This window comes from Drosophila pseudoobscura, chromosome 4 (assembly GCF_009870125.1).
Source record: "Drosophila pseudoobscura strain MV-25-SWS-2005 chromosome 4, UCI_Dpse_MV25, whole genome shotgun sequence".
In the NCBI taxonomy this organism is placed as follows: domain Eukaryota; kingdom Metazoa; phylum Arthropoda; class Insecta; order Diptera; family Drosophilidae; genus Drosophila; species Drosophila pseudoobscura.
The window spans coordinates 5,301,586-5,329,583 of record NC_046681.1 but is presented as its reverse complement, the minus strand read 5'-3'; the positions used below and the strand labels follow the sequence as shown (position 1 = coordinate 5,329,583).

Sequence of the window (27,998 nt, the reverse complement as noted above, 5' to 3'; positions counted from 1 at the left end):
TGGGACTATCGGAAAATATTTTTATGGTGAACATCTCTATCCCGCCAAAAAAATCGAGTTTTTTTTAACTTTTCTTAGTTTTTGTTAAATATTGGAATAGAGTAATGGCGAGTGCAGCTGCAATCCCCAACTTGTCATCAGATAATGCGTCGCCTGTGAAGAAATCCCCAATCAAGCGTGAATTGAAGGAATGCAATGTTGAAGTGCCGGTGCGTACAATTGAAACAGACTCTGTCCTCCCACATTACGTTGCTCTACATTTTAGTTATTGATGCAAGAGACCAATAAAGACGAGCAGCAGTACTTGGACTTGATTCAGTATATCATAGGGAACGGTGAACGTCGAATCGATCGCACCAATGTCGGCACCCTGTCGGTATTCGGCAGTCAGCTACGTTTCGATATGCGGCTCTCGTTTCCCTTGCTGACCACCAAGAGGGTGTTTTTTCGCGCGGTCGTGGAGGAGCTGATTTGGTTTGTGGGCGGAAAGACAGATGCGAAGCTCTTGCAGGCGAAGAACGTGCACATTTGGGATGGAAACAGCACCAGAGAGTATCTGGACAAACTGGGCCATACCGATCGCGCCGTGGGAGATCTGGGTCCAGTCTATGGCTTTCAGTGGCGCCACTTTGGTGCCGAATATGGGACTTGCGACGATGACTACAGCGGCAAGGGCATCGACCAATTGCGCCAAGTAATTGACACCATCAGGCATAATCCGTCCGATCGTCGGATCATCATGTCTGCATGGAATCCGCTGGACATACCCAAAATGGCACTTCCGCCCTGCCATTGTCTGGCACAGTTCTACGTCTCGCAGACCCGCGGAGAGCTGTCCTGCCAGCTGTATCAGCGCAGCGCCGACATGGGCCTTGGCGTGCCATTCAACATCGCCTCCTACGCCCTGCTGACCTACATGATAGCCCATGTAACTGGCTTGAAGACGGGCGACTTTATCCACACCATGGGCGACGCTCATGTGTATCTTAACCATGTTGATCCACTGAAGGAGCAGCTGAAACGCAAGCCGCGGCCGTTTCCAAAGCTGAACATCAAGCGACAGGTTGAGAACATTGAAGATTTTCGGTACGAAGACTTCGAGATCATCGGTTACGAGCCATACCCTAAGATAAAGATGGACATGGCCGTCTAAAAATGCTACTGCTACTAACTGTATTACCTGAAATATTGGCTCATATTGGCAATCCATAATAAATAAATTCAGTGATTCACGCTGTCACAGCTTAATGACTTCGCAGTTGTAGTGGGCGATAGAGATTGAGTTTGAGGTAACTGAAACTTCTTAGCAGCTTTTGTTTTTCAGTCACTAGTCGACTGGAGGAATACCCCTCCAAATGTCAATTTTAGTACGTACTAGAGGTCCATTCATGCATGCGTACTCTGTGCAAAACTTCAACCACAAAAATAGCTTTTTCTTCTCAAAAGTTGACAACACAGATTCCTGCCCAAATGTAGTGGCAAAAAAATAGAATGTATTCGAAGCTCATCGCACGCATTTACGGGAACTCTATCGGCGGAGCATTCGAAATCATTTAGTACTTACATTTGCAATAGATTTACACGTGGCAGCCGTCGCTATGCATAGCATACTGGATAGAATGGATAGACTTCAGAGTTTCTCTAGGCCTAGAATGTAAAAATATTGCGGGAAATTGTAGGGCATAGTCTTTAAACACATCATTTCATAGCTTTATTGGAATAAATTGTTGGTTTCATTCATCGTGTGTCGCGTGTGTTTGTTGTTGTTTTGTAAATTCTCAGTGTAATCCATAATGAAGTTAATTGATTCTTAATAAATCTTGCACAGAGTATACCATAAATATGCTATATAAATTTGCTTGATTTCATCGCACACAATATTGTGATTTTTGGTTTTGGTTTTGGTTTCTTGGTTTCTTGGTATCGTCTTTAAGTTTAATTTATAATGAAAATTCGAAGAAAATCGCTTAAGGTCTTCTGTCCATATGAAAGAACTCGACTCGACAATAATTCAATATATAATTTATGCACGTTAATTAAATTGGAGTAATTGTTTCGGTTTCGTTTCATTTCGTTTCGTTTCGGTTTTGTCTGTGATGATTAAAGATAAATACATATTTGCTACTACAATACGATACGGTCCACCAATATTTTGACTATGTTTATAACGACGAGAAAGAAACTTGACTTGCATAGTTTTCGTATATAATATGTGGCATAATACATACGAGTACATACATACATATATTGTATAAGCTAACCCATAGACAAATAGAAATTAGATGGAATTATTATAATCTCTTATGTGAAATTCAATATGTTATTTAAACTTATGTTGAGCTTGAAAGAGCGAATGCCACTAAGGTTCTGAGTTGAGTTTAGATTCCATATTCCGTATTCCATATATCTTTCTTTTCCAATTCTTCAATTTTGGCTAATCGCAGCTTAGTGCCGCTTAATGCCTTGCCTTTGCCTTCGACTTGCGTTTAACAATAGTGCTTAAAATTAGTACCTTTGACTAAGTTCTTTTCGACTAAGATTTGGTTTTTAATTAATTTATAATATACTTTTAGTTTTATTTGTATTTCTTCAACATTTAAACATATAGAGAGAGCTTCTTTCCATCGTTACCTTGCCGATGACGACGCGCGTCCAGAAAATGGTTTGGTTTGTGTGTGTGTGTTTTTTTTTTCTAATCTGTTCGATAGCCGGGTCTTAAGGGAGGATGTTGGAGCAGAAACAAAGATCTGATCTGGACTTTTAAGAGAATCGTGAAGCGCCAAAAAAAATTAAAAACTGCTCAAATTGCATGCTATTTTAGCAGGAGCTTTCACTACAAGTTCTGTTGCTCTTCCTATTCCATTTTGTTTTAACCATAGTCTTATAATTTATCTAGCATCCATTCAACAGATCTTGCAGGAAGCGCCCCTGGAAAAGGTTAGAGATGCCCACAAGCCGTCAACTACCATCGATTCTTAGCACATTTCTCGAATAGGTCATATCTGTAAGTAAGTTCCTTTTGGGAGGGGGGCTTTGCTATCCAACATTTATTTAAGTGAGATTACAATAGTAGAGAAAAGAGTGCCTGTGTGTGTTTCCGTGTGTTTGCGTGTGTTGTGTGTGAGAGAAACAGACATTTAAAGAGAGAGAGGGCGCTGCAGGCTTCCACGTTCGCTTCCGCTTCCGATTAGAAACCTGCAGGCAATTGCACAACCTTATTGGCTCCAAAACGCGAATGTGCCTCTAGAAACGACAAACAGATCAATCAATCAATCAATCAATCATGCATTTTCTTTACATACTCGTACTTCTTTGGTTTTTTGTTTGGTTTGGTTTGGTTTGGTTTTGGTTTTGATGTAAAAGTATAAAAGTGTACCGTTTATAAGCCTTTCTCACTTGTTTGTTAGTTAAAATTTGTGGTAACTTTTCATATTTTTGTTTTTTGTTTTTGTTTTTGTTTTCGATTTCGATTTCGTTCTCTTCGGCGAGACTGCTTCTCGTTCTTCGTTTCTCAAGATATGCGCTTTGTTTTCTATTTTTCTTCGTCTTCTCTAAATGTTAACATTATTGCGTTTTTATGTAAAAATTATAAATTTGCTCGTTCCATTTGTGGTTTTGTTCTTTGTATTCTTTCTTTTTTTTTGTAGTATTTTCTCGATTCCTTAGTCTTTTCTGCATTTAGTTAAACGTTCTGTTATCAGTGATCCTCAGCGGACTTTGTTCTTTACGTATGTTTCTCATGACGTTACGTTCCCACGTATTTCCCTTTCCTTTCCTTCCCTTCATCGACGTTTTGCTTTGTTTTGTATATTATTGTGCGGTGTTTTTGTTCGTTACCATACCCATTAAGTATATAATATGTATATATAATATAATATATTGTATATATAGTACTCATGTATATATTTAAATTTTTAAAATACTTTCTTGGTTTTCTTCGGGCTTCCTCGCCTCCTCTTCGGTCTTCTCTGTCTTCTGTTTCTCCCTTACTATAAAACATTTCCTCTTAAAAAATGTATATAATCGATTGCTTTTGTTGTTGTTCGGGTTTTACTTTTACAATACTTTTATTCTTAATTGCATTATGCACACAGAGATCTCATGTTACACAGATCCTGTCCGCCAATATGGAATGGAATCCCTGCACGCCGCAGTCCGCAGTGCCGCATGGAATCCCATACAAATGCACAAAAAACGGTGCCTCGATTTCTACATTTTGTATAAAAACTTTTCATTTGGTGTTTTCTCTTGTAGTGATTGATTTCTTGGGCTGAGTCCTTGAACTAGCCTAGAAATTTTTGCTGGAAGGTATTCATTCTTTCTTTCTTATTACCGCTTAAAAAGCAAGAATTCTATTTAATTTTTCAGTCAAGCATTTGCGCATGAGTATGTGTTTGAATGTGTCTGTGTGTGTTTGTGTTTGTGTGTGTTTGTGTTTGTGTGTGTGTGAGTGTGAGTATGTGGGTGTGTATCTGTGTATAGGAGAATATTCTTATAGCTTAGTTTTACTTGTTTTCTGATGCGGGAAGGAGAGTAAAGTGGAGGAATAGTGGATACTATAGCTACTGAGAGCTCTACATACAAATCTGGTGGCTTGGCATTTTGCTGCTTTGCTGCTACGCACTACACACGCACATACCTAATATCTTCGTAACCATAATCGTAACTATAAGTATATGCATGTACTATATATATATATATATATATATATATAGTATATATGTATATCATTTCTGGTAATAAGTTTAAATAGTATGCAATTAATTTACTGACGTTGACGTATACATGAAAATGGTTTCTTTCCTCCTTGCTTTGCTTTGCTTTGCTTTGCCTCTATGCATGCCATGACTTAGTAATTCGTAATAATTTCCTTGGTATGTATGTAGATGTATAAACATTTAAAATTTTCAATACACAACATCAATATATTGTTAATCATATATAATAATTGTTTGTTTCATAAATAGTTATAGATTTTTCGTATAGTGCTATAGCATAGTTTAATGTCTCTTAACATTGCAAATTTTACGTTTCGGGGGACCTTATTTACGAGGCAAGGGAACCGAGGGATACAAATCATAATCATAATCATAAGATTCAAATTATAAATACCAATAAATAGTAAATGATCTCCTACCTTTCCCAAGCCATTTAGTTCTTTTCTTCTCAATAGAAGTGTCCTTTTTTGTTTTTTTTTTGTTATTTCTACAACTAAATTCATATTTTTTTTAAAGGTTTTCTGCTTTTTGAATTCGTTAGGGACACATTTTCATTTGTAGCTTTGCAAGGAAATCTGTCAAGCACCATGATTTAATTTTATCGATCTTCCTTCCATACACTTCCCCGATCGCTATCTCGACTCTCGGAAACATTATCTCTCTGTCAGATCGAGCCCCGATCTGGTATCCATCCCAGCCTTTCATTTTCGTATTTAAAAATGTATTATATTTAGTTTGGCAATTTGTTTAACTTGTTCATTAATTTCTTGTATCTTTCTCTTTGTCTGTTTTGTATGCGCTTTTGATATTGCTGTTGAGTTGGGTTAAAACAAATTCGTTATGCTGAAACGCGTTTTTTCAATCTAAGTTACGTTACGTACTCTCGCTCTGGTTTTCATTTACTCATTTACTCATTTCCATTTAATTTCATTTCACTTCTTCTATGCTTGCTTGTCTAGGGAGGGACTGTTCTGATCTTTGTCTAAAGTTACATTTTTAGCTTCGTTTTGGAATGGCGTGCTTCGATTTTGTAGCTGGCTTTGTTTTAGCTTTACAATCGTTGATTAGGTTAGTACTATTATGGTCTCACTTTGCTTGTATCGTGTTATACTATCTGTTTGTTATCTGTTATCTGTTATCCGTTTTGCGTTTGCCCGTTTTGCTGTTTTCGATTTTTCTTAAACATTTATTCGTTGTATTCGAAAAATTCTCATTAGCTCTTGCTGCCATTTTATGTATGTTTAGATGCATTCTGTGCTGACATGACACCAGAGAGTCAGGGCAGGGATGGGGCAGTATGACTTTATGACGAGGAGAAGATTAGTTTTTGGGGTTCGAACATATGTTGTTATGGAATGGGGGATGGTGGATGGTGGATGGCGAATGGGGAATGGGGTATGGGGATAGAATAAAGGGTTCGACTATATGTGGGTATATTATGCATACATCGTTTATTTTAGAAAAAGTTATACATTTAATATAAAACATAAACATATGCATGTCTTGTTTGGTTGCTTCTCGTATTCTTCTTGTATCTTGTATCTAGCTTTCCCTCTCATTCTCTGCTCTGCTTTGTCTATTAGCAAAACGGCCTGGTCTGACTATATGCCAAACCAAACGCCTCTACACTTGTATCTGTTTACGCATTCAGTTCTGTTTTCGTATCTCATTTATACAGTTATTTATAGCTTAAATATTTGTCATGTTTGTTTCTCATTCTTTGGTGGATTGTGGGCTTCATTGCCATCAAAATGCTCCTCTCATAATTATCTGCTCTGTTTAAAAATATGTGTAGAGTAGAGTAGAGTAGAGTGGAGTACATCCCAAACAAAAACTTAACTACAGCTTTACTTATCTCCGTTTCTCAGTTTCTCAGTTTATTCCCTTCTGGAAGCCATTCTGTCCGCTAGTGCCGACTAGATAGATGTTTCTTTAAAAGTGCATTAACGAATAAAATATAAGGGTACAGTTGCACTTATTTTGTAGTACTTATTCAATCACGGGCCCGATTGATATGCGCCTCGATTTAAGTTAAACAATTGATGTGTGGAGGATGTGATACAAAACGAAAAACGAATTCATAATTCATCGAAACGTAATCAACTTAAACTAGGATTTGCTTAGCCTGATGCTTTGGATTTAAGCTATCAAAATGAAAAAATAATCGCCTCGGCTTGAGTCACCAAATGTTGCCTCTTGGCCAGCTTACAAAGTAATTTGAAGTAAATGAAGCTAAATGGGCCTAACAAATTGAGAAATCAATTAATTCATAAGAGGTTGAATCGAGTAAATAAAAGAAAAAATAATGAGTAGTAACGGGGATCTTTAAAAGAACCAATTCGACCAGGAGGGCATGTTTTTGTTCCCAGAGCCAGCTCCTGACGACGATCCATTGGCTGCCATTCCCAGTCCCAGTCCCATGCCCATGCCCATTCCCAGGGCTCCTCCTCCTCCTCCTAATCCGTTCCGCTGGCTTCCATGGCTACCCACAGAGCCTCCTGTTCCTGCTGATGTGTTGGCTGCACTGCTGGATCCTGATCCTACTGCACTGCTGGCCACGTTTGTCAGGAACTGGGCGAATTCCTGCTGCAGTTGCAGCTGTTGCTGGAGCAACTCAAATTGATTTTGTGGCTTGTTGTAAATGAATTTTGTGGATGTTTTCAAAATGTTGCTCGACGACGAAGCCGAGGAGGAGGAGGCTGCAGCGCCATTGCCAGTGCTGCTTCCAGCATCGCCTTTGGACACTGCGACTGATGAGGTGTTGTTTGATGATCTCTTAGGTGGCGGCATTGATTGTTGCTTGTTGCTTTGTGTTGTTGATTGGAGCCTCTGCTGTTGCTGCTGCTGTTTGCTCGTGTTGCTGCTGCTACTGCTGTGGCTGTTGTTGTTGGTGTTGTGCTGTCTGTTGTTGCTACTGCTGTTGTTGTGGTTAGCATATTTGCCATGTGGATTGTTCGAAGTACTGATGCTACTACTGATGTTGTTCTGATTGTTCTGACGATGGTTGTGGAGCACCAGACCATTGGCCGCCAAGGCCGCCGCCGCCGCATTGGCATTGACAACAGCAGCCAACTTGGATAGTAATTACGTTTGCTTGTTCTTGTTGGTCTTGAAGCTGACCTGGAGCACCCGGTTGCCCAGCGTGTAGCCATTGAGCGACTGTATGGCCAGCACCGCCTCCTCGTAGTTGGTCATCGTGACGAACCCGAAGCCCTTGCACTTGTTGCTCTGCAGATCGCGAATCACCTGGGGGGTACAACAATCAGTTGATGCAAAACCACGAAATTGATTTGTCCCGCGCCTCACCTTGACCGACTGCACGGCCCCGAAGGGCCCAAACAGCTGCCACAGCACATTCTCCTCGGTCTCGGGGGCCAGATTGTAGACGAAAATGCACCAGCCGGAGCTGGCAATGGTGTTGCCCTGAATCATCCCATTGGTGATCAGATCGCTGGTAAGCGGCGAGTATCGAGAGATAACCGAGCTGCAGAAGAGGGTCAAACAAATGGAGAGACATTCTAGATGCTGTTTACCTCACACATAGATCGTATTACATCTACGAATATATAGGATATATGTAAGTATATCTAGGTGTAGGCATGCAAATAAACTTATTCTAACGACACCAGTTGCTCCCTTCTCTATCCGTTTTTTCCTGACCTGTAACGGCCCGCGTTGGGATGTATGGCAGCGGCTGCTGCTGCGGCTGCAGCTCCGGCAGCGGCATTCGTGGGGAATGCCCGACCGCCTCGGGTGTTCTGTGGCGCTATGTAGGCGGCCAGTGGCTGCATACTGTTCTTGTTGCTGCTGGGATTGTTAGCAAACTTGACGGTTATCGGTTCGGTGGAGTTCTTCGGAGTGGTGCCGTTCAGCTCCTTAATGGCCCGATCGGCCTCAAAGCGCTGATCGAAGCGTATAAAGCCAACGCCCTTGGAGAGACCTGCAAATGATCGGGAATGTTTAGTGTGCATTGCAGGTACAGAAGCGTCAGAGGTACAGATGAAGATACGGATAGATACAGATACATATAAATTCGAGCGAAAGCAAGTGGCAACCTGTAATGCAATGGATTGTCATGCATCTGTCGAATGACGAAAGCGAAAATGTGATGCGAAAACTGAATAAAAGGTGAAAGCAGTGCAGCTGATAGATAGATTGTATTGTATGGTACAGTATAATGCGTAAAATGCATAATAAATATTGTATTATTGTGTTTTGTATGTGCGGATGCACTGCAATTGGTAAAACATCAATTGGAAATTAAAGGGAAATGATATATGATAAATTAAAATGATTAAAAGAAAAAACATACCCGGCGCATGTTCATCTTATTTGGTTCGATTATTACATGTAAAAATAAAATTGTAAATAAAATTTTCATTAATTATAATTCTTAATATATCAATAATAAGGAAACAGAAGGGAGAGATTATAATTGTATTTGTGGAGAGAGCGCCAGCAAGATTCGAAATCAAATTTGTGCGCGCTATGGCTAGGAGGCTACAAATGAATCGAAGAATACGAGTAGTAGTAGTACGAGTAGATAGTATATTCAAATATTTAAATACTGGATACTGGGACATGCTTTTAATGGTAAAAGAGAATAGTAATGGGGTGGTATATAATGGAAGATTCCTCTAGGATATGGGTTTTGGGTTCTGGGTTCTGGGTTCTAGTTTCTGGGTCTAATATTCCTTTAGTATTTAGTATTTAACTTCGTCTCTCTCTCTCTATCTCTGTCTCTCTGTCTCTCTCTAGCTAGGAAACCAGGACTCACCGGTGATATTATCACAAAGTATGCGCGAAGTGATGATCTTGCCGTAAGGACTGAACAATGATTCGAGGTCCGACTGTGTCATATTCTTTGGAAGACCCGATACATAGAGATTGGCGCCTTTAATGCTCTCCGAGCTGGGCCGGGCAATGGAAACCTTGATGGTTTTGTTCTGCAGCCGCAGACCATTTAGTGCATTGATGGCCTTTTCGGCATCCTCCTGCTTCACGTAGTTCACGAAGCCATAGCCCAGGCTCTGGCCTACATCGGGGGATGGGAGATGGGAGGGTGGGATTAATCGACGGATGACAGTTCAGTATCCTACTCGGCGCACCGTGCTCACCTGTCACCTTGTCGCGTATCAACTTGCAGCTCTCCACCTCTCCGAAGCTAACGAACAGCGAACGTATCTCATCCTGGGACATTGTCTGTGGCAAGTAGTTTACAATCAGATTAGTTTTTGGATCTGGTTCGTTGTTGTTGTTATTATTGTTGTTAGCAGTGTTGTTGTTGTTGTTGTTATTCGCTGTTGAATTGTTGGCATTGGATGCCTGGCCACTGGCATTCGATCCGGTTGTCGTCGATCCAGAACCCGAACCAGATCCGGCTGCTGCAGGCGATGTCGAGGCTGTACCTCCGTTTATCTGCGCCTGGCTGTTGGTCGTCACATTTCCCGTAGATCCTGTAGATCCTACGCCTGTGCCTGTTCCTGTGGCGGAGATTGCGGTGCTGCTGCTGGCAGTGTTGCTGGCAGCTCCAGCAGGTGGCTGCTGTTGGGGCTGCTGTTGCACGGCTGTCTGACCCTCGACCATGTTGTGTCTGCTGCTGAAAAGTACAACAAACGCCCATTAAGATTCACATCTTTCATATCATAAAGAGGTATACAATAGTCGAATAAATAAACATGAACTTTACTGCTTTCTTTTTTGCGAAAAACTTGTTCACGAGACAGTAATAAAGGGAGGAGGAGGCGTTTATAGAGTTGATCTTGAGATAATACTGCAGGGGGATCTGCAAGAGAACACAACAAATACATTATGAACAATTTTAGATCACAATATCTTAGATATACAATATCTTAGATCACTTACCCCTTTCCTGAGGCGCACGCAGGGTGGATCAACCGAAATGGAACACAAAAGTATTTCTGCCTGTGGACCGATCTCAGGCGTATTCTATAGCCTAGTTAGGAGCGCGTATAACACGTATACGTATGGGTACGTTTGGGTTGCTTGTGTGCCCGAAAGTTTACTGAAAAGGAAGTGCCAAAAAACCAAACAAAGTTGCTATAAAAATCAATTATTTTAATTCAATTTAAATGAAATGCGGGCAGGGGCCGCTCTCGCCGCTTTTCCTGGGGAAGCGCCAAAGTGAATGGTTTTTTTTTGTTTAATGAAACCTTAGAAATGCCCGAGACCAGAGCTCTTTGTTGCTGTGGCTGCCACACATTTGCTGCCTGACTGCATGGCAGAATGGGTGAATGGGTAAGATCCGGCGGTAGAAATGGCTGAAAAATCGATGCAATTAAAATGCGGTCTCCCTTTATTGGAGCCAATTAGATGCCTATTCTAAATAATGGATATGGACTGGAGGCGAACATCCCTCCACCAACTGCTGGGCTTTTCTTTTGGGCACGTGGGCATATTCTTTTATTTATCTATTGAAAGAGAGTCTAACATAAAGGAGTTCACAGACTCTTTCCATAGCGTAGATATGATATGATACATATGTACATATGTATGTATGTCCCTCTATTTTATTGATATCAGGATTTGATCACGTTCCTTAAATGATTCCACTCCATTGAATTCATTCCATTTTCCACAACTAAAAGAAAAATACTGTGCGTTCTCCAGCTACGACGACAACGCATGCGCCTCACAATTCTGTCTTTCTCTCTTTCTGTCTCTGTCTCTATAAACGTCTCTCTCTACGGGCCGGACCGAGAGAGATCTCTTCAGTTTTTTATTAAGAGAGGCGCGGTGGGTTTGTGGTGTTTGCTTTTCGTTGAAAGACATTGAAATACTCAAAAAATAAACAAATAAATACATTCGAAATGCAAATGGAGCTTTAATTGGGAATATTGTGGCCATATTGGAGCCCACACCCACACACCGCACAGACGGGACGGCCTGCTATATAGTACGTATACGCTAAATATGTATGTGGATTAAATCGTTAACTTGTTATCCGACGAATAAGTACGTCCGATGGATGGATGGTGGTCTCTGCTCTGCTTCTTGTAACACATTCTCGTATAGTAAATTGTATTTTTAGCATATGTTCAATTTGGTGCCTTTATGACTATTGCGGCCTGCAATAAACTTATTTACATGTCTGTGTACTCGAACGTTTTTCATTATAAGGTGGGGAGAGAAAGAGATTGGAAAAATTGCGAAATATTCATATAAAACGAATGAAAAAAAAACCTAATTTGAAAAAATATCTTTCATTGGCTATCTATCATTATGGGATCATCTTATACGATTCTAAAATATATACTCGCAATTATATTCGGAAACTCTCTGGATTGGCAGATTTTTCTTCACTTTTGTATCGACACTTTTCTTTTCTTTCTGTAAATCGAAAATCGATCTTAGCAAGGCAAGACTTTCTCTATGTTTTCTTTAAGGAAATGTATCATTCAATTTCATTGCTTTGATTGGAAATACCTTTTGAGATAGATTACCGTCGAGTGTTTTCTGTTGTAAATTTTATTGCGCGGGCAGTTTGTTGCGTTTCCCAGCGTAAATCGTGCGAGAAAATAATATTTTAAAAATAAACAAACAACTGCTGGGATATACGAAATAGAAGAGCTCTGCTGCTGCTGTGCTGTACTGCGGTTCTGCGTAGCCGTAGCCGGCACAAATTATAGTTGTATTTTCGAAAATATTTTTAAAGCAGCAAAAGAATCGCAGCTGACGCGATGACGTCGCACGGTGGGGCCTCAGCCCAAAAGAGGTGACAAAAGTCAATGAATTGTATGAGCGCTTTTGATAAAATGAATAGCACTTTTGAACTTAGATACAGAAATATTCAAACAATATATAAGGAAAACAAATATCAATGAAATTCAAATATACATATATTTTTGTTAAGTCAAATCAAAGTTGAAAAATAACTCAAAAATTAGATCCATATACTAATACATCCATATATTTCATCTATTAGACAAATTAATGACCGAGAAACCATACTTTTCTACAGAGTCTTATTGCGCTGAATACAAGTCCGATCACAGAATTTCGAGATATCCTAGCCTAAAAGTGGAAAAAAACGGGTTTTTGACTATGCTCGACTATGCATCTCAAAGTGCAAGTCTTACCATTCAAACCCCTTTTTGAATTTTTGAGATATCAGACCCACTGTGCATCGGAGCTGTTGCTGCTCGACGCATATTTGAGGTTAAGTGGCAGAAGAGTTTTCCCCACAATCCACTGCCTAAAGGAAATGTTCTCGCATTGAATTCATTTTCCGAATTATATAAATTCTCGTGGAAATGAGCCTGGTTCGGTTACCTTTTCTTCCCGTTGGGCTGGACGTTGGATGGATCTGCTCTCAGATCGTGGAAAACTTGTTGCTGTTTTCTCGATTTCGATTTCAGTGCGATTACGAAACAATTTTCAGGGTGGGATGGATGTTTGGTTTTACGCGAGTATATTTATTTTAATAATAACCGAGACAAAAACCGAACAGAATCCGAATTGGAAGAAAGCACAACCAAAACAAAGCGACAACCGAAAGGAAGGCAAAGAGATTTAGTTAATTGGAGGGATTATAATTAAATTGTTGAAATTTAATTTGTTGCCGTGACTGTTGGAAAAAGGAGAAACCGAACTAAACTAAACAGAACAGAACATAACCGAACCGAAACGTGCAACTAATTCGTAATAACAATAACGATAATAATAATAATAATAAGGAAATAAAATCGAACGGAAAGTAGAAAAGAACGCGTTCCTGCAACTCAACAGAACAGAAATAAATGATTTGGCGAGCGGCGTGGAAAGTATTTTTATGCCTCCGAGCGAGTCCAAGCACGGAACGGGAGAGCGGCGATACCGCGCGTGAGAGAGAAAGTGACAGAGAGAGAGACTGTTGACTGTTGTGCAGTTGGGTTGGCCAACTTGTCGAATGCTTGCTCTTTGGCGCCGCAAGGGAAGAGAAATCCGTTTGGAATGGATCACCCACCTATGAACGGATACATCCAATGAGCACACACACGCTCGCGTATACATATGTATTTTCGAGGCGGCGGGGAAGGTAATTTATAATGGGAATCTCTTTGAAAACTCACTATAAATATTTGCAATTCCTTTATGGTAATCTATTTAATATGCCCATAACATCCGAAGGCAAAAGACTTCTAAGCACTAAACAGCTGAAATTATTTCCAATTGATGTTCAAATCTGTGGCAGCAAAACAGTTGTTCCAACTGATAATGGGGCAGTTAAATATTCTATTGATTAAAACCCATATTGCGATGTCTTCCGGATAGCTAAACATCCGACTGATACTGAAGCACCTTAAATAAAATCATTATCACATACACATACACATACATATTGTACTTATGTACTTATGATACATATGCATTAAGCCACTAACTTTAAAAACGCTTTCAGTTGCATTGAATATTGGATGTTGTTTCTGTTCCTAGGAAAACAGACTCCAATTTATAATACAATTGAAACAAGCCATACATTTACAGTGGTACACGGCCCCTCAATAAGGATAATTATAATTCCACTCCCACAACCGTCCGTCCAATAACGTCTTCTATCCACTTTTTTCCCTAAAAACACGCCCACACATAATGGAGCACAAACTCATAATATTCTTTAATAAATTGTTAAAAATTCCTACCACCTAACTCATAGATGCACGGCTGGGATGGAGCCGTACATGGTTCCAGAAATATAGGAAACTTGATCTATACCTATGGCCGCCGGGGCACAGGAGCTATGCAAAATGCAAGAACAAAACAAAAAAGTGACACACCTTGCCAAAGTCTCCGTATAGATAGGTAGAGAGAAACAGAGAGAGAGAGAGGGAGAGACGGAGAGACAGAGGGAGTAGAAGGACTAGTAAAGAAAGTAGAAGAATGTCTAAAGCTGAATTATAGAGGCCGCTTCGCATTTGGGTGCGGCAAAAATAAACGGGAGAGAGAGCAAAAAAACGAAAACTGCAGCAGAAGCGCAGGCAGCGCAGTCAGCTGTCAGCTGAGCGCGCCACAAGATATGCAAGTCCCGAGCAGTAGGGAGAACCAGCACCAGAGAGTGCGAGAGCAAGCACACATAAGCTCAGAGAGAGTAAGCTTAGCTGCAAGCTGACGTTGACGTTGACTTCGACGCTAACGTCACCTCCAACACAGGGGTGGGTGGGCTGGTGGTCGATGACTACGGAACAGTTACCGAATCAGGCTCAAAAAAACCGGGGCTCTGTGCATCCTGTGCTAATCGAATTTGAAAACGAAATAAAACATAATATATTATATCTAAGGAAAAAGTAAGCCGGACCGAACATTAATAATTACATCTCCTTATAAAGATAGCTCTGAGCTCTGCGAAGCTTTTTCTGCAGCAGGCTCGGTCTCCAACACCATCCCTCCTCCCGGCTGTGACCGCTCCTGGATCAACGTCGTTTTTTAGGTTAAATGGCGACTGCAGGCAGCGGCCGGCGCTGCACGAAACACAGCTTTGTGCATGAGTGTGCAGTTGGTTGTGTGACTGTGTGAGTATGTGTAGGCAGCAAATACATATCAGAGTATAGAGAAATTGCGACTCTGCCGACAGAGAGCCTCCCCATTGAGCCCCGTTTTACTATCGCCTGATACGAGAGCTGAGGGCTGTGGGCTGAAGGGGAGGTGGTTCTCTACTCTGCTATATGCAAAGTGAAAAATCGACTTTGGGTGTGGGCACTTTTGCATGGCAAATAGAATGTAAAATGTTATTGCGGATCCCCCATGATTTCACCATTTTCTTACTTGGCTCGTCGGCGCCGCAAAATATTCTTCACTGATTTTCACAACTTTCCGTTATGCGTTTTCGTTTTAGAAAAACTTGAGAATTTGGTTCGTTGCGTTGCAAATGAGTTTTAAAAACTAGTTGAGCACGTACGCACACACATTTAAAGATTTTTCGAACTGATTCCGATACATATATGTATGTAGCACTATATATTCATTTGTAGATATATGTATGTATGTGGCATTACGAAAATTTGTGTGTGGCTGGTTGTGTGAGTATGCTAGATGTGTGTATTTTGATACCGATATACAACAATTTATAAACGACGACAATACGACGAGAATCAAAAAACACAACTTGCTGTCGAGAGTGCAAGAACTAAATGGTTGTTCGATTGCCGCCAGGATAAATGCAGCCAGGACTCGCGACTGCGCTGCCCGCTGCACCAGTACCAGTAGCAGCAGCAGCAGCTCCACTGCTCCTCGTTCTGCCATTGGCGGCGTACAGTTGAGTACGCGAGAGAGCAAAGACATAACAACTGCGTAGTTTTTGCATTGGCATGCACAGTGGAACGAAAACTACATCAGCATATCTAAGGGTAAGTTAATTGCTTGAACTTAATGAAATCGAGAGAACCTAACGGATATGTATTGTATGTAATTGACAGTACCATGTACCGTATACCCTAGACAGTGCCCTCATATCATTTACACTTTTAACAATATTTATTCAAAATTGGCACATTGTACCCCCCACACAAATGAGAAGAACAAGAATTAGAAGAGGCAGTCAGCAGATGAGGAAGGCAGCGAAGAGGCCGTCAGCAACTCCAACAATAACAAGAAGCTGCAGCGCAAAATTGCGCAGGTACTGGCAGAGCCAGAAGCAGAAGCAGCAACAGCGCATCGCAAGCGCTGCACTAGCTTGAGGGATATAACGGTAGAGTTCTCTCTCTCTCGCACTCTCTCCTTAACATCAGTTAGTCATTCTCTCTACAGTTTAAGCTGCACTGCCAGGCTTCGTTATTTAGCCGAATAGCCTACATTCGTTCGCAAAACATAAACAAGGAAATGCAGCCAGCAGAAGCGATGAACACGAAACAAATTGTGGTAGGTTCTTCGTATAGAAAGAGAGTGTGAGAGAGCGCGCATCAGGAGAGAACGGCTGCCCGAGCATCTCAAGCCGGCCGCTACGACACCTCTGTGGGAAAGAGCAGCCAAAAAGGCACCCAAACAAACAGTTAAATAGCAACAAATGCAAGGCAGCTGACTGCAAGAGAGGCGAGGAGGGAATTGAGAGAGCGAGCGAACGAGCAGCAAGCTCAACTTGACATCATTTGTGTCAAAAGACCATTGAACTCTACTCTGCGAGCAAAACGCCACCCTGTACCACCACCCCCTAATATTCACCACCCAACCGCTCTCACCTATTTGTATATATGCAACAATCTCTGCTCTTGCCTTCGTCGTTGCTTGTTTTGTTGCTGTTTGCTTACAGATGTACATATGTACGTGTAAACCAACCTGCACGCACACGGGCAAGCTCAATGTATTACAAACCTTTTTTAGCTGCAGTTACCTTACAACTGTAAGTATTTTAACCCTTACAGGTCTAAGAATTTTATTAGCGGAACTTACGATTTCGGTAACTTCAGATTCACTATTCAATGTATAGATTTGGAAACGCTTCTTTTTACAGATCATTTGTGCATCTAGAGCTTTGGAATTTCAACGAACGCGTTCAACAACACGGGCGCGGATTTTAAAACGATTGCGTTGGAGGCGACGTTTTAAGTCTCTTTAAGTAAAAGAAAGTACAGTATGTCAAGAAACTCTTTACACACTGAAAATAAATTTAATTTTTTGACTTTGGATAAGAAAATAATGGCCTTTGGTTCAAATTTATCAAATTTTTTTAATTCATAACCATTCAGGGATTAATTATAAAGTAGTTAGTGAAAAAACAATAACAATACTCTGTACATGTGCACCGGTCAAAATTTCGCAACCAAATCAAAGTCAATGCAAAAATAGAGCATCACTGAGCAACGCCAAAAGCATAGATTACGGTAAAGTCCCGTTTTTTCTAAGAACGAGATCAAAACAGAGCTCGAAAACGAAATGTTTTTAAGAGTTTCTTGACAGTGTCAAAAATGAGTAATCATTGTTTTTGTTGTTTTGTAAGTTACCTATTTATAGTTTTGTTATTTTTTTTTCACTAACTACTTTATAATTAATCCCTGAATGGTTATGAATTAAAAAAATTTGATACATTTTTTTTATCCAATTTTCTTATCCAAAGTCAAAAATTTTTATTTATTTTCAGTGTGTAAAGAGTTTCTTGACATACTGTAAGTACTTCTAGATAGTAACATGCTCATACGCATGCTCCGGTGGCTGGCGCAATTAATGAAAAGTGAATTAATATCAGAGCGCGTTCTTTTAAAGACCCGCGAAAATTTGTTGTTTTGGTTCTTCTGCGCGTAGCCAGTGTTAGGGATGGGTGTCATAAGACATATTGATATAAAAAAATATCGCAGAAAATATATCGAAGATTTCATGTCTTGATAGAAATCGTACACATCTATTGCAAGGTCCACTAATAGCTGTATGACATAAGACTTTGATATATTTGCGAAGAGGGAAATTGGTTCTGAAAACTAAAATAAAAAATCATCAACCGGCATATATACATATATTTCGCTCTCACTTCAGGCTTTTTCCATAAGGCTGTCTCTGTTTTTTTCAGCTAGTCTGCAAAGTCTAATGTCATCCAAAAAGAAAAAGATAAAAAAACTCTAACATGGATTTTACCAGGGTTGAGGTGAGCGCTGTGTGCAGTGTCACCGCCACCAGATTGCTAAACAATTTTCCCCATTTTGTAGTGCGTGAACACGCCTCCACCTGCCCCACAAAACTTGTGAAAACACAGGATCACTTTCGACATCTTTCTGGAGAAGCTGCCAACTCTACTAGTCCGCTATGGAAACAGTTTGGAGTCGGAAAGGAACACGTCGAGGACAAGCGCTTTCGACGAGCTGACAGACCTACTGTCCTGCCTCCTAAAAGTGGGCTATCCATGGACGAAAGTAATGGACTACATTATCGCAGCCGAATCCCTGCACAGATGATAATTACTTCTACGAGCCAGTGACTGCTCCCAACCTATAACGATGAGCTTGTGTAGGCTTCAAGAATACTTGCCTAACTCTCATCATTGACGCATGCTGTGGACCATTGTGAGCGAGCACAGAGCACTGACCATCTTCGTGTTTGTGATAAAGACCAATGCCAATAGTCGCGTGGTCGCTACACTGCGGGTTTTGGCCTCCGTCCTGGACGCTTGGGTTTTGCTGTGTATTCTGTGTATTTAAAGCATCGCAAAATCAATTGATTAAAAATGTGGTCTTTCGAAGATTGCAGCATCTGCAACTGAGTGTGGCGTACAGGAAATAGCAGTGCGTTTAAATACCGTTGCGAAGATGAAGCACTCGGAGGCATCAATCAGTGAAAATCTTGGGGGAAAACTGATGTCATTACCGTTAGCTCCTATGACATTGTGACAAGACGGATGATTTGGATCTCTTAAACGATGCTGAATATTTACCTACAATAAGTATAAAGGAAAGGGATAGTTCTGGTTACCGTTCCGGCTGATTAACAGCTTTACTTACACATAATCGTACAATATGTGTCTTATAAAATGAACGTTCCACTTATTTCACTAACAAACGACGCTTTTAACTGAAGACATCAAATATACTTGGTCCATATCGGCGATGAAGACTTTGCAACTTTGAAGAGAAGTCTCCTGCTCGTCGACTTTGGGCCTCTATTATTCAGCATCATGCGAGAAGCTGTCATACCTACGACATGTGCTTTCTTTGGTGTCCATTGTAGGGGCTCTCTAAATGATAGACGGTTCTCAAGCATGACACCCAGGAACCTTATGGTTTGTTTTGATATTATGGAGGCTCCCCCTACGGTTATCCTCGCCGTCTCTTGCTACAGATCAGTACTGCCGGTACTGCCGGGGAAAGGAAAGGGGAGGAGAAAAAAGAAAGAAAGGAAAAAGGAAGAAAAAAGAGCAAAGAAGGGAAAAAGGGAAGAAAAAGGAAGAAAAAAAGGAAAGGAAGAAAAAAGAAGAGAAGAGGGAAAAAGCAGGAAAAGAAGGCGGAAAAAAAAGGAAGGAACAAAAGGGGAGGGTCGGTGCAAATGATGGCGCTGTGGTCGCTCGCTGTGTATTGGTCGCTGATCTGCCATGTTGTGGCCACTCCCAGTCTTATATTTATATTTATGTAGGTGAGGTCCATGATAGATGAGGTATCTGCTCTGTTAAATGTAGGGGTGGAACCAGCGTTTTTTAGGACTACGCCCAGCGAGGCGAAAGCCTCCGCCAGGACTTGGCATTCGTTGTGGTGGAATCCCATTTGCCACCAATGGCGACGTCTGCGTGTCTGACTTCCTCTATTCGGGGACCTTAATAGTATCTTTGCTGTCTAACGTCGGCTGCCGTCTCCTGCAGGCAGACTAGCTGTGTTAAGCTGCCTGTCATCCGCCGGTTAATGAGCCTCTGCCCAGTGAACATGGTCAAGAGGTCCGTCAAGATAGCCCTATTTGGCTTACCTCTTCCGCCAGGAACTGTGCTGCCGCACTAGAAGCTGAAGCCACAAAATGTTTGGGTACGATTTATAGCTGCATTTATCCGCTTTATTAATTAATTAATAATTATTAATTAAAAATTAATTGGATAGTTATAGTCTTATAAATGAGTATAATTTATTCAGGAAAAATTAATAAATTTGTTAGCTCTGGTGTCGTTCACCAAGTTCTTTGTTTATGAATACGGGAGCTAAAATACTTTTATTTATTTCTACCAAGGGATTGGCATACAAAATATCGTGTTTATTTGTGTGTCCGAGATAGATTTTGATCTCTCTCTGTTCGCTCCAGGTACGAACAGTACTCACAAATGAATTGTCGATACAACGACAATTTAGTAAATTAAGAACTTTTAGGCGAGGAAGACCCTTAAGGAGGTCCAGAATTTGGTCATTCGTAATGCTTGGCATGTATATGCGGAAGAATAGAAGGCTCTTCAGCTTCCGTAAATCCTCCAAGGGGAGGTGGGCGCAGGAAATACTGAGTTCCTTAAGTGTAGAAATGCTGCGAAGATTCCTAATCTGATCCGCGGACAGCGCGCAACGTTCCAGGATAAGACTTTCCAGAGGAGAGCCCTGTTTGTTCATCAATCCCTCGATAAAAGAGTCGTGTATAGAACCTGAGTGCCATACCTCCAAATGCTGCAGCCTGGGCAACCGGCAGACCAGCTCATAGGGCACCGTAGAGTCGTCGAACCGTAAGCCAAAGGACAGACGTTCCAGCTGCTTGCAGTTTGTCACCAGAATTTCAAAATGGTTCTTACCGATGTTTTCAATAGCTCCAAAACGCCGATGACGCAATTGCCACATCGCTTGGCAGCAATCCGCCAAGTTCTTGGCATCGAATCTATGAGATAAACGCACATCCAGAGATTCCAGTTGATCAAGAACATGCAATCCTTTTACGCTAAATTCGAAACCGTCGAAATTCGAAACTTCAGTTTCCGCAGGCACGTAAATTTCTTGAGATTTTCTATGAAACCCGTACAAAACATATCCCCATCTTCTTCTTCGAAGTTCATATTAGCGTGCAGAGATTTAAGCTTTTTCAGACTGTTTAGATAATCCCATCCGGCCTTGGTGCTTTCAAAAGTCATTTCCAAATGTTCCACATTCTCGCCAACGATCTGCAACAGTTGCTTGAGATCTTTGTCGCTAGTCCTACTCGTCAGCTCGTTATCAATACTTTTGTAGCGATGGCTTGCGTAACTCTTGAAGATCCCACCGTCAAACACGTCAGAGGAAACGAGCCTTAGCTGGTCTTCCACGTTGAGATAATCCAATATGACATTCCAGCAATTCTGGTCTAAATTGCGAAAATTTGTTGCATTGCGTGCGTCACAGATTCCTGAGTCCTTGTCCCCATTATTTCTCTTGGTTTCCTCGAAAACAGCTTTGCCACTCATTTCGCTTCTTGTGCTATCTTCTGTAGTGTATTTGGATGGGAAGTCTGACTGGAAATGAATATACATATGTATCTGGCGATTACCTACATAATGGATGGATGGATCGTTCTCGTAAAGTCTGGACAACTGCGTGATCGTCAGCAGCTCTCGTCACGGGTTGACGTTGTCTGGGGTTATCCACTAACCATTCAGTATATATAGTTGTGTCAGTTCATACCCGAACATGTCGCAAACGAACCTTACTGAATAAATCCCAGGGTCTTCGGCTCTGCGATGTCCTCACAGAAATATTTGATTGTATGCTCTGTTCGTTTTCAGAGATTCGAATGCTGTTTGGTTTCTGTTTTCTTCATTTCATAATTGACTTGAAATTAGTATTTTCCTAATTGTCCATTAGGGTAATCACTGTGCATAAGTACTACATATATACAAGTATGTACCATCTATACTTATATGTATATTGTATGGTGTGGTACGATATTATATAATAACATATATATTGTATATTACCGATGATTATGGACGTTAATGACATATAACTAGGTATACTTGAGCATTAATTTTGAAATTATGTTTCCCTTCAAAGACAAGACAACACTGCAAGTACGTACATATTTTCTTTGCATTCGCATTCGAGAAATGCACAAATTATTTTAAATTTGATACGGAAGTATGACACATCTGGGCTGGCTGACTAATGATGACGCGGCTGCGGTTGAACGCCAGAGTCGAAGACCCCGGGGTGTACTTGCTTGTCTAGAAGTAATACACTAAGTACAGTAATGTTCTGAGCCATGTGCGACTATATACTTCTTCTTCTTTTGAAATATTTTGAGCGTTTAAATTCTGTATGCTCGATTAAACGTGGTGCTTGTGTAGGTTTCTTCTTTTATTTGTTAATCCTCGTCGCCAGTTAGATTAAGGCAGAATGTTTTCTAATAAAAGCCTTAAGAGAATTGAAACTGAAAAATATCAATTTGACATTTAAAAGCTTTATAGTTACCAGACGGTAAGCTGAAGCTACACATTGTTTGGATCCGGCTTAAGGCTGCATTTATCAGCTTTTCAGAATTGTAAAGTCAAGTACAATAATATATAAGATCTTAAGTTACGTGAAAAAAAGCCCAGCCTCTGAAAAAAACATTACTAAAAATAACAGTTTTAACAAATTTTGTTTCAAAAACCTTACCATACAAAAAAAAACCGTAATTCATTTAACATTTCTAAAGCCCCAAAGCTATCAGAAAAAGTCGGTTTGCAGAGCAGTTTGTTGCACTCAAAACTATCAAAACCAATAGAGGCTTGTATTTATTTTTTTCTATTCTATTTTTCGACATTTGATCGCAGCTGGAGCGACTATTCATCGCAAGGAAAATATCTGGCAATGGCCATTTCCATCAATGTCTTTACGTTTTAAGATTTTTAAACGTCGACTGACGGACACTAAGAGAGTACATAATTGAATTCGGAGGCGATCAGCTGTTGCTCTATCTATTGTCTGTAGACGAAAGCATCGATAGTGCAGCAAGAAGCCTCCTCATTTGAGGACGATTTCTGTTTGAAAAGCGCAACTTTAAGCTTAGCGAATTAAAAGAAGTCACTTGGTGCTAGGTCTGAAAGGGTAGGGAGGGGCTGAAGTAATTCAAAGCGGAATTTATGGTCAATTCAAGGCCATGGCAACTGCTGATGTATAGGAAGGTGCATTATCATGCTGCAACAAAATTAGTTTCTTTTGCAATTCGGGCCGTTTTTCCTTTCTCCAGATAATCGAACTGAAATAACAGTTTGCGCTGTTTTGCAATGTTGTTTGACATCTTTGTCGCTGGTCCACTGTTTTGGTTGGGATTTTGTTTCTGAAGTATAGTGGTGTATCCATGTTTCAGCCACAGTTATTAAAACTCTGATTTATTACGCGTCAACATCGCCAAGAAACACTTGCAATATTTTTTCGAAAGCGCTTTTGATCAAAAGTGAGCAAACGCAGTGAGCAAACGCGGAACCCAACGTCCCGAGAGCTTTTTCAATTCGAATTCGTTGTTGAAAATATGACAAACGAAGTCTTTAGACTTGCCGATGTAGAACAATTTGGATAAGCTTGGCGATGTTTTCGTCACTGATCACAATTTTTGGGCGTCTCGAAATTGTGTCATTTACTAGGCTCGTATGTCGACGCATAAATTCCGCAGCACAAAAGTTTACAGCTGCAAATTATGGTAAGGATAAAGGTCCCCATAAACAGCATCCATCTCGGTTTTTCCATTTTTACGAAAGCACTGATATCGACTTAGTTAAGCGATTGTTAGAATATAACTATAGTATCGCTGTGGCTGAAATTTTGGACCTAAAGTTGGGTTAGCGTAGGAGGCGTCTTCGTTGTCGGGCTGGACACATTTCGGACCGCCCCAATATAATCCATCCCAGGTACGAGTACAGCACCGCGGAAATGACAAAATGAAACGACTTTGCGGGGGGTGGGCGTTATTAAATGTTACAATTTTTGATGTTTTATTCGTTTGATTTATCAACTACTGTTACGGTAATTGCATATTAAATTGGTTGTTTTGTTGTTGTTGTTGCTTAAACTTTAATAAGTGTACTTGGTTTAGCTGCTGCCTGCTGCCGCGGTTGTTTTTGTTTTTGTTTTTGTTTTACTTTTATTTTGGTTTTGGTTTTCTTCTTTTTTTGTTTTTTAATTATATTTGTACAAAATATATATGATTTAGCTTTACTTTTATCGTTACCATTACCATTACCATTACCGTTACTTTTACGTTTACTTTGTTAATGAACAACTTCGTGTTTGCATTCGTTTTGGTGTCTGCCGTTGCTTCTCATTCGAATAATGGCCAGAGCCTAAAACTTAATTCTGTGGTTTTCTCGATTTCTTTTCTTTTCTTTGTATTTTTTTTTGTTTGTTTTTGTTCTTGTTTTCACTAGAATAACGCTTAACAAAATATAATTATTAACTATTTCTAGGCGCATTTCGTTTGTTGGTTATTTTTGTTTTTGTTTTTTGTTTTGTTTTGTGGTTGTTGTTGTTGTTGGTGTTTTGCTGTTGCTTATTGCTGCAAGTTGATCTTGTCGTTTTGAAAAAATTTAACTATGTATAATTACTATGTCGTTTAGTTGTATCTCATCTGTATCTGTATATATATAAAAATATATATATATATTTATATATATGCATGTATATTTGTTGTTTGTCTTCATATATGTATGTCGTGTATGCCAGTATATAAATGTGGATTTGTATGCATCTCATCTCTATGCATATGTACGTACGTATGTATGTGTCTATATGTATGTATGTATGTATGTATGCATGTACGTATGAACTATGCATTTATAGGCTGTGTCTCCGTGTACTACTATTTTATATACAGCATTTGATAATTATTAACAATGCATATGTACATTAAATCTATAATAATTACACTTAGTTGCATTGCACAATAAAATTGCGCTTCCACTTTTTCACTTTACCACTCTTCCCCCCTTCATCATCGGTTCAAGTGTTCGTGTTCGTCAACTTAAAATTTGCCTATAATTCAATTGGTTGTTGTATTTTGTTTCATTTGTTGAAAGTGAAATGCTTTGTTTCCCCAGAACCATGTTTAATAATATTATTTAATAGAGTTTTCATTTTGGTTTTTCGTTACATACGTTTTCGCTTTGATTTTCGTGGTTTTCGTTTTCGATTTCGCTTCTCGTTCTATGCCAAAAAAGAGTCAACAACAAAACGCAGCCAGCACTTTGTAAAGACCCCCACCCCACCCCACCATCGCACACCCCTCTCTAGGTTGTACGGTGTTCGATCTGTGGGGGTCTGTGCTGGCTGATTGGATTCGATTCGGCTTAAAGTAGTTTATTGCATTCCGCTTTTGTTTGGCATATTAAAAATATATATGTATATATACCTATGTATATCGTATGTTGTATATGTTCGAGTGTATATAGGCTGCTATATGTACAGTTAATATATGTATAAGTATATCGATTTGAGGGCAAGTCTATTTCAATTGATTTTAACTCGTTTAATTCTACTAATGCACTATTTTTTGTTGCGTCTGTGTGAGAGTCTTGAGGCACCCATTAAGTTTAGGTCGAATGTGGATCCAAAGTGTGGGTAAGATGATTCGGTTCGTGGAGCGGTGGTAGGTGCTGGTAGGGTAGGGTGTCACGATTTTATTCGTATTCATACTAAACATACATAATATAATTAGTGATGTAAATCATATCCAAAGTAAAACCAAAGTAAAAAAACAAAAGTTAAATTTCCATATACGCTGATATATTTGCCATATATATATATAAATATATATCTTATTTTCCTTCATTTCATGTATTTTGTTCTAGAAACGTTGTTGTGATTGCTTTAAAAAAATTACTTTTAAATCAATAGAATAGTTGCACTAAACATAATTAATAATCAAAAATATTACAAGGAATTTATAACTATAACGTGTTGCTTTAAATATGTAGATGCGATAATATGCATATACAAATATATTGGCTAACGCGATCGATTCTCTTTACCAATGCAATGCAATGCAAAGAAAAAATTAACTAAAACTTAAACAATTATAAAAGGCATTCTTTTTCTTTGCTTTTGACGCATACGAAAACAAAATTCAACTAAAATGTTCATCATGTGGGTTACAGGTAGTACAATCGGGCATAAACGGGAGTCAGGGGCAGGGTCAGTTTACTTTTTTCTTACTTGTTGTTTGGTGGAGCTTACGGTCTAGACATAAAGCTAATTAAACTTTTAGTGTGGTGTGGTGTGTGTTTGTGTGTGTGTGTGTGTGTGGTAGGTAATATCAATTAAAACTAGGCATAAATATAAAGCTTAACATGCTTACAAAAAACAATCGAAAATTGAGCATAAGGAAATAAGTAATTGGTGTGCATATACAAATTACATACATACATACATATAAAACTATAAATTATTAACAAATTATTTGTTGTGTTGTGGTTGATTGGTTGATTGGTTGGTTGGTTGGTTGGTTCTCTCCTTGCTGTTCTGTTGGAAGGTTCTTGGATTATTCCGTTTAGTTTCGTTTCTTTTCATTGCGTGTAGTGTTTCTTGATTAACTAAATTAGTAGCTTGTAGTGTATAATAGTTGCTAATTTGGCCTGACTTTTATTTAGACACGTTTGGTGGTGGTGTTTATGTTTCTGTTTCTGTTTCTGTTTCAGCTTCTGCTTCTGGTTCCGCTGTCGTTCCCTTTGCGGCTGTTCCTGCTGTCGTTAGTGCGACTGATGCAGCGTCTGTTGCGTCGGATGCGACACAGCATCCCTGAGCGTCTTGAGGCCCGCCTGCACATATCGAAACACCTCAGGCATGGTGCTATGCAGCGTCAGCGGGCCATTCTCGTGATCCAGTTCGCGGAAGAAATCTGTGTGGAGTGGCATTGATTCGATTACTTTCGACTCTCTCCAGCTCTCTCTCTCTCTCTCTCTCATCCTCTTATCCACTCACCTATATGATTGCCTGTGCGCACCAGTCGATCGGCTTGATCCCACAACTCGTGAGCACTATTCACATAGGTCAGATACTCATTCTGCTTCGACAGCTGAGTGTGTATTTCTTGAGGCACTATTTTTCCTGGCGGCGTATTCGAACCGGAGCCCTGCAATGCCGAAAGAGTCAGATCAATGCCATTATGGCTGCATTTGAATTCGATTCTTACCTGTGAGCCCACCGAGTTCGATGGTGATATGGAGGACGGCGTATTGCCATTGACAATGTCCCCCCTGCCGGTGCGAAAGAACTCCGTTAGGCTGTTGATGACAGTGCGACAATTCGTCCGTCGCAGCTTGTACAACTTAAGCGATATCAACGACTGGCAGCGCAAGCTGGAGACAGCGAACAGATTGAATGGAAAATGATTAGCACGAATATAGAGCGAGTTCCAGGAACAAAGAATATCTTAGACAGGTAAGGAAGGATCTGTCCGCAATCGTACAGCACGGTTATGCATAGCCACCTCCATCCAAGATAGAATTTCTTTCTGGATTTGGTTAGGGAAAAGGGGGAGAGGAGACCCCATCGACTCACCTTAGTATGGCCACTTTGTTGTGCGTTTCGTGCTGTCCGTTCGTTGACTGCTGGTAGGGCCGAAACTTGGAGGAAATGAATCTGAAACAAAAAGGAACACATTTAATACGTTACGAAGGAACCAAGGGTATCGTTCCCTTTCATTTTTGGCACACATTACTCACTTAATTAGCGACAGGGTGTCCTTGTATATGGTCCATGTGGCCTGCTCAGAGCTGCTGCGTTCCATGGAATCGGCGGTAAGGAGGAAGTAGACAACGGCTTCCAAATAGAGGGTGACCTGATTGAAGGAGTCGCGTTCCGAGTCGGCAGCATGCTTCCGGTTGACGGCCTCCACCAGGAACTGATTGTTTTTTCTACGGGTTGGAGTTTCAGTTGGAGAGAAACAACAGGAGTCAGTACGGCT

At 40.3% G+C, this 27,998-nt stretch overlaps 4 protein-coding genes across 7 annotated transcripts in view; 1 reads left to right on the top strand and 3 right to left on the bottom strand.

The window, feature by feature from the left end:
• Positions 1-3: 3 nt before the first annotated feature.
• On the top strand, positions 4-1,248 carry Ts (Thymidylate synthase). The gene is made up of 2 exons (XM_001356114.3): positions 4-209; positions 266-1,248. Exons 1-2 carry the CDS (start codon positions 105-107, stop codon positions 1,151-1,153), a joined length of 993 nt encoding a protein of 330 aa, XP_001356150.2. The 5' UTR covers positions 4-104; the 3' UTR covers positions 1,154-1,248.
• A 3,797-nt stretch (positions 1,249-5,045) lies between these two features.
• On the bottom strand, positions 5,046-13,480 carry Rbp9 (RNA-binding protein 9). The gene is given in 8 exon segments (XM_033379537.1): positions 5,046-7,964; positions 8,025-8,202; positions 8,379-8,658; positions 9,496-9,753; positions 9,836-10,314; positions 10,408-10,503; positions 10,584-10,743; positions 13,011-13,480. Coding segments are annotated over 5 exon segments (2,106 nt in total). The 5' UTR covers positions 10,305-10,314; positions 10,408-10,503; positions 10,584-10,743; positions 13,011-13,480; the 3' UTR covers positions 5,046-7,043.
• A 6,758-nt stretch (positions 13,481-20,238) lies between these two features.
• Positions 20,239-21,789, bottom strand: LOC117183967 (uncharacterized). The gene is made up of 2 exons (XM_033379719.1): positions 21,029-21,789; positions 20,239-20,969 (listed from the first exon to the last, which is right to left on the bottom strand). Exons 1-2 carry the CDS (start codon positions 21,592-21,594, stop codon positions 20,267-20,269), a joined length of 1,269 nt encoding a protein of 422 aa, XP_033235610.1. The 5' UTR covers positions 21,595-21,789; the 3' UTR covers positions 20,239-20,266.
• Positions 21,790-25,797: 4,008 nt separating this feature from the next.
• lilli (AF4/FMR2 family member lilliputian) overlaps positions 25,798-27,998 on the bottom strand; it is a 98,684-nt gene continuing 96,483 nt past the window's right edge. For all 4 annotated transcript variants that reach the window (XM_033380889.1, XM_015181250.2, XM_033380891.1 and 1 more), the window contains 5 exons: positions 27,757-27,948; positions 27,593-27,673; positions 27,225-27,390; positions 27,014-27,164; positions 25,798-26,930 (listed from right to left, as the gene is read on the bottom strand). In XM_033380889.1, the coding sequence (XP_033236780.1) occupies positions 26,782-26,930; positions 27,014-27,164; positions 27,225-27,390; positions 27,593-27,673; positions 27,757-27,948 (739 nt within the window). In that variant the 3' untranslated portion in view covers positions 25,798-26,781. The remainder of the gene's footprint in view (positions 26,931-27,013; positions 27,165-27,224; positions 27,391-27,592; positions 27,674-27,756; positions 27,949-27,998) is intronic.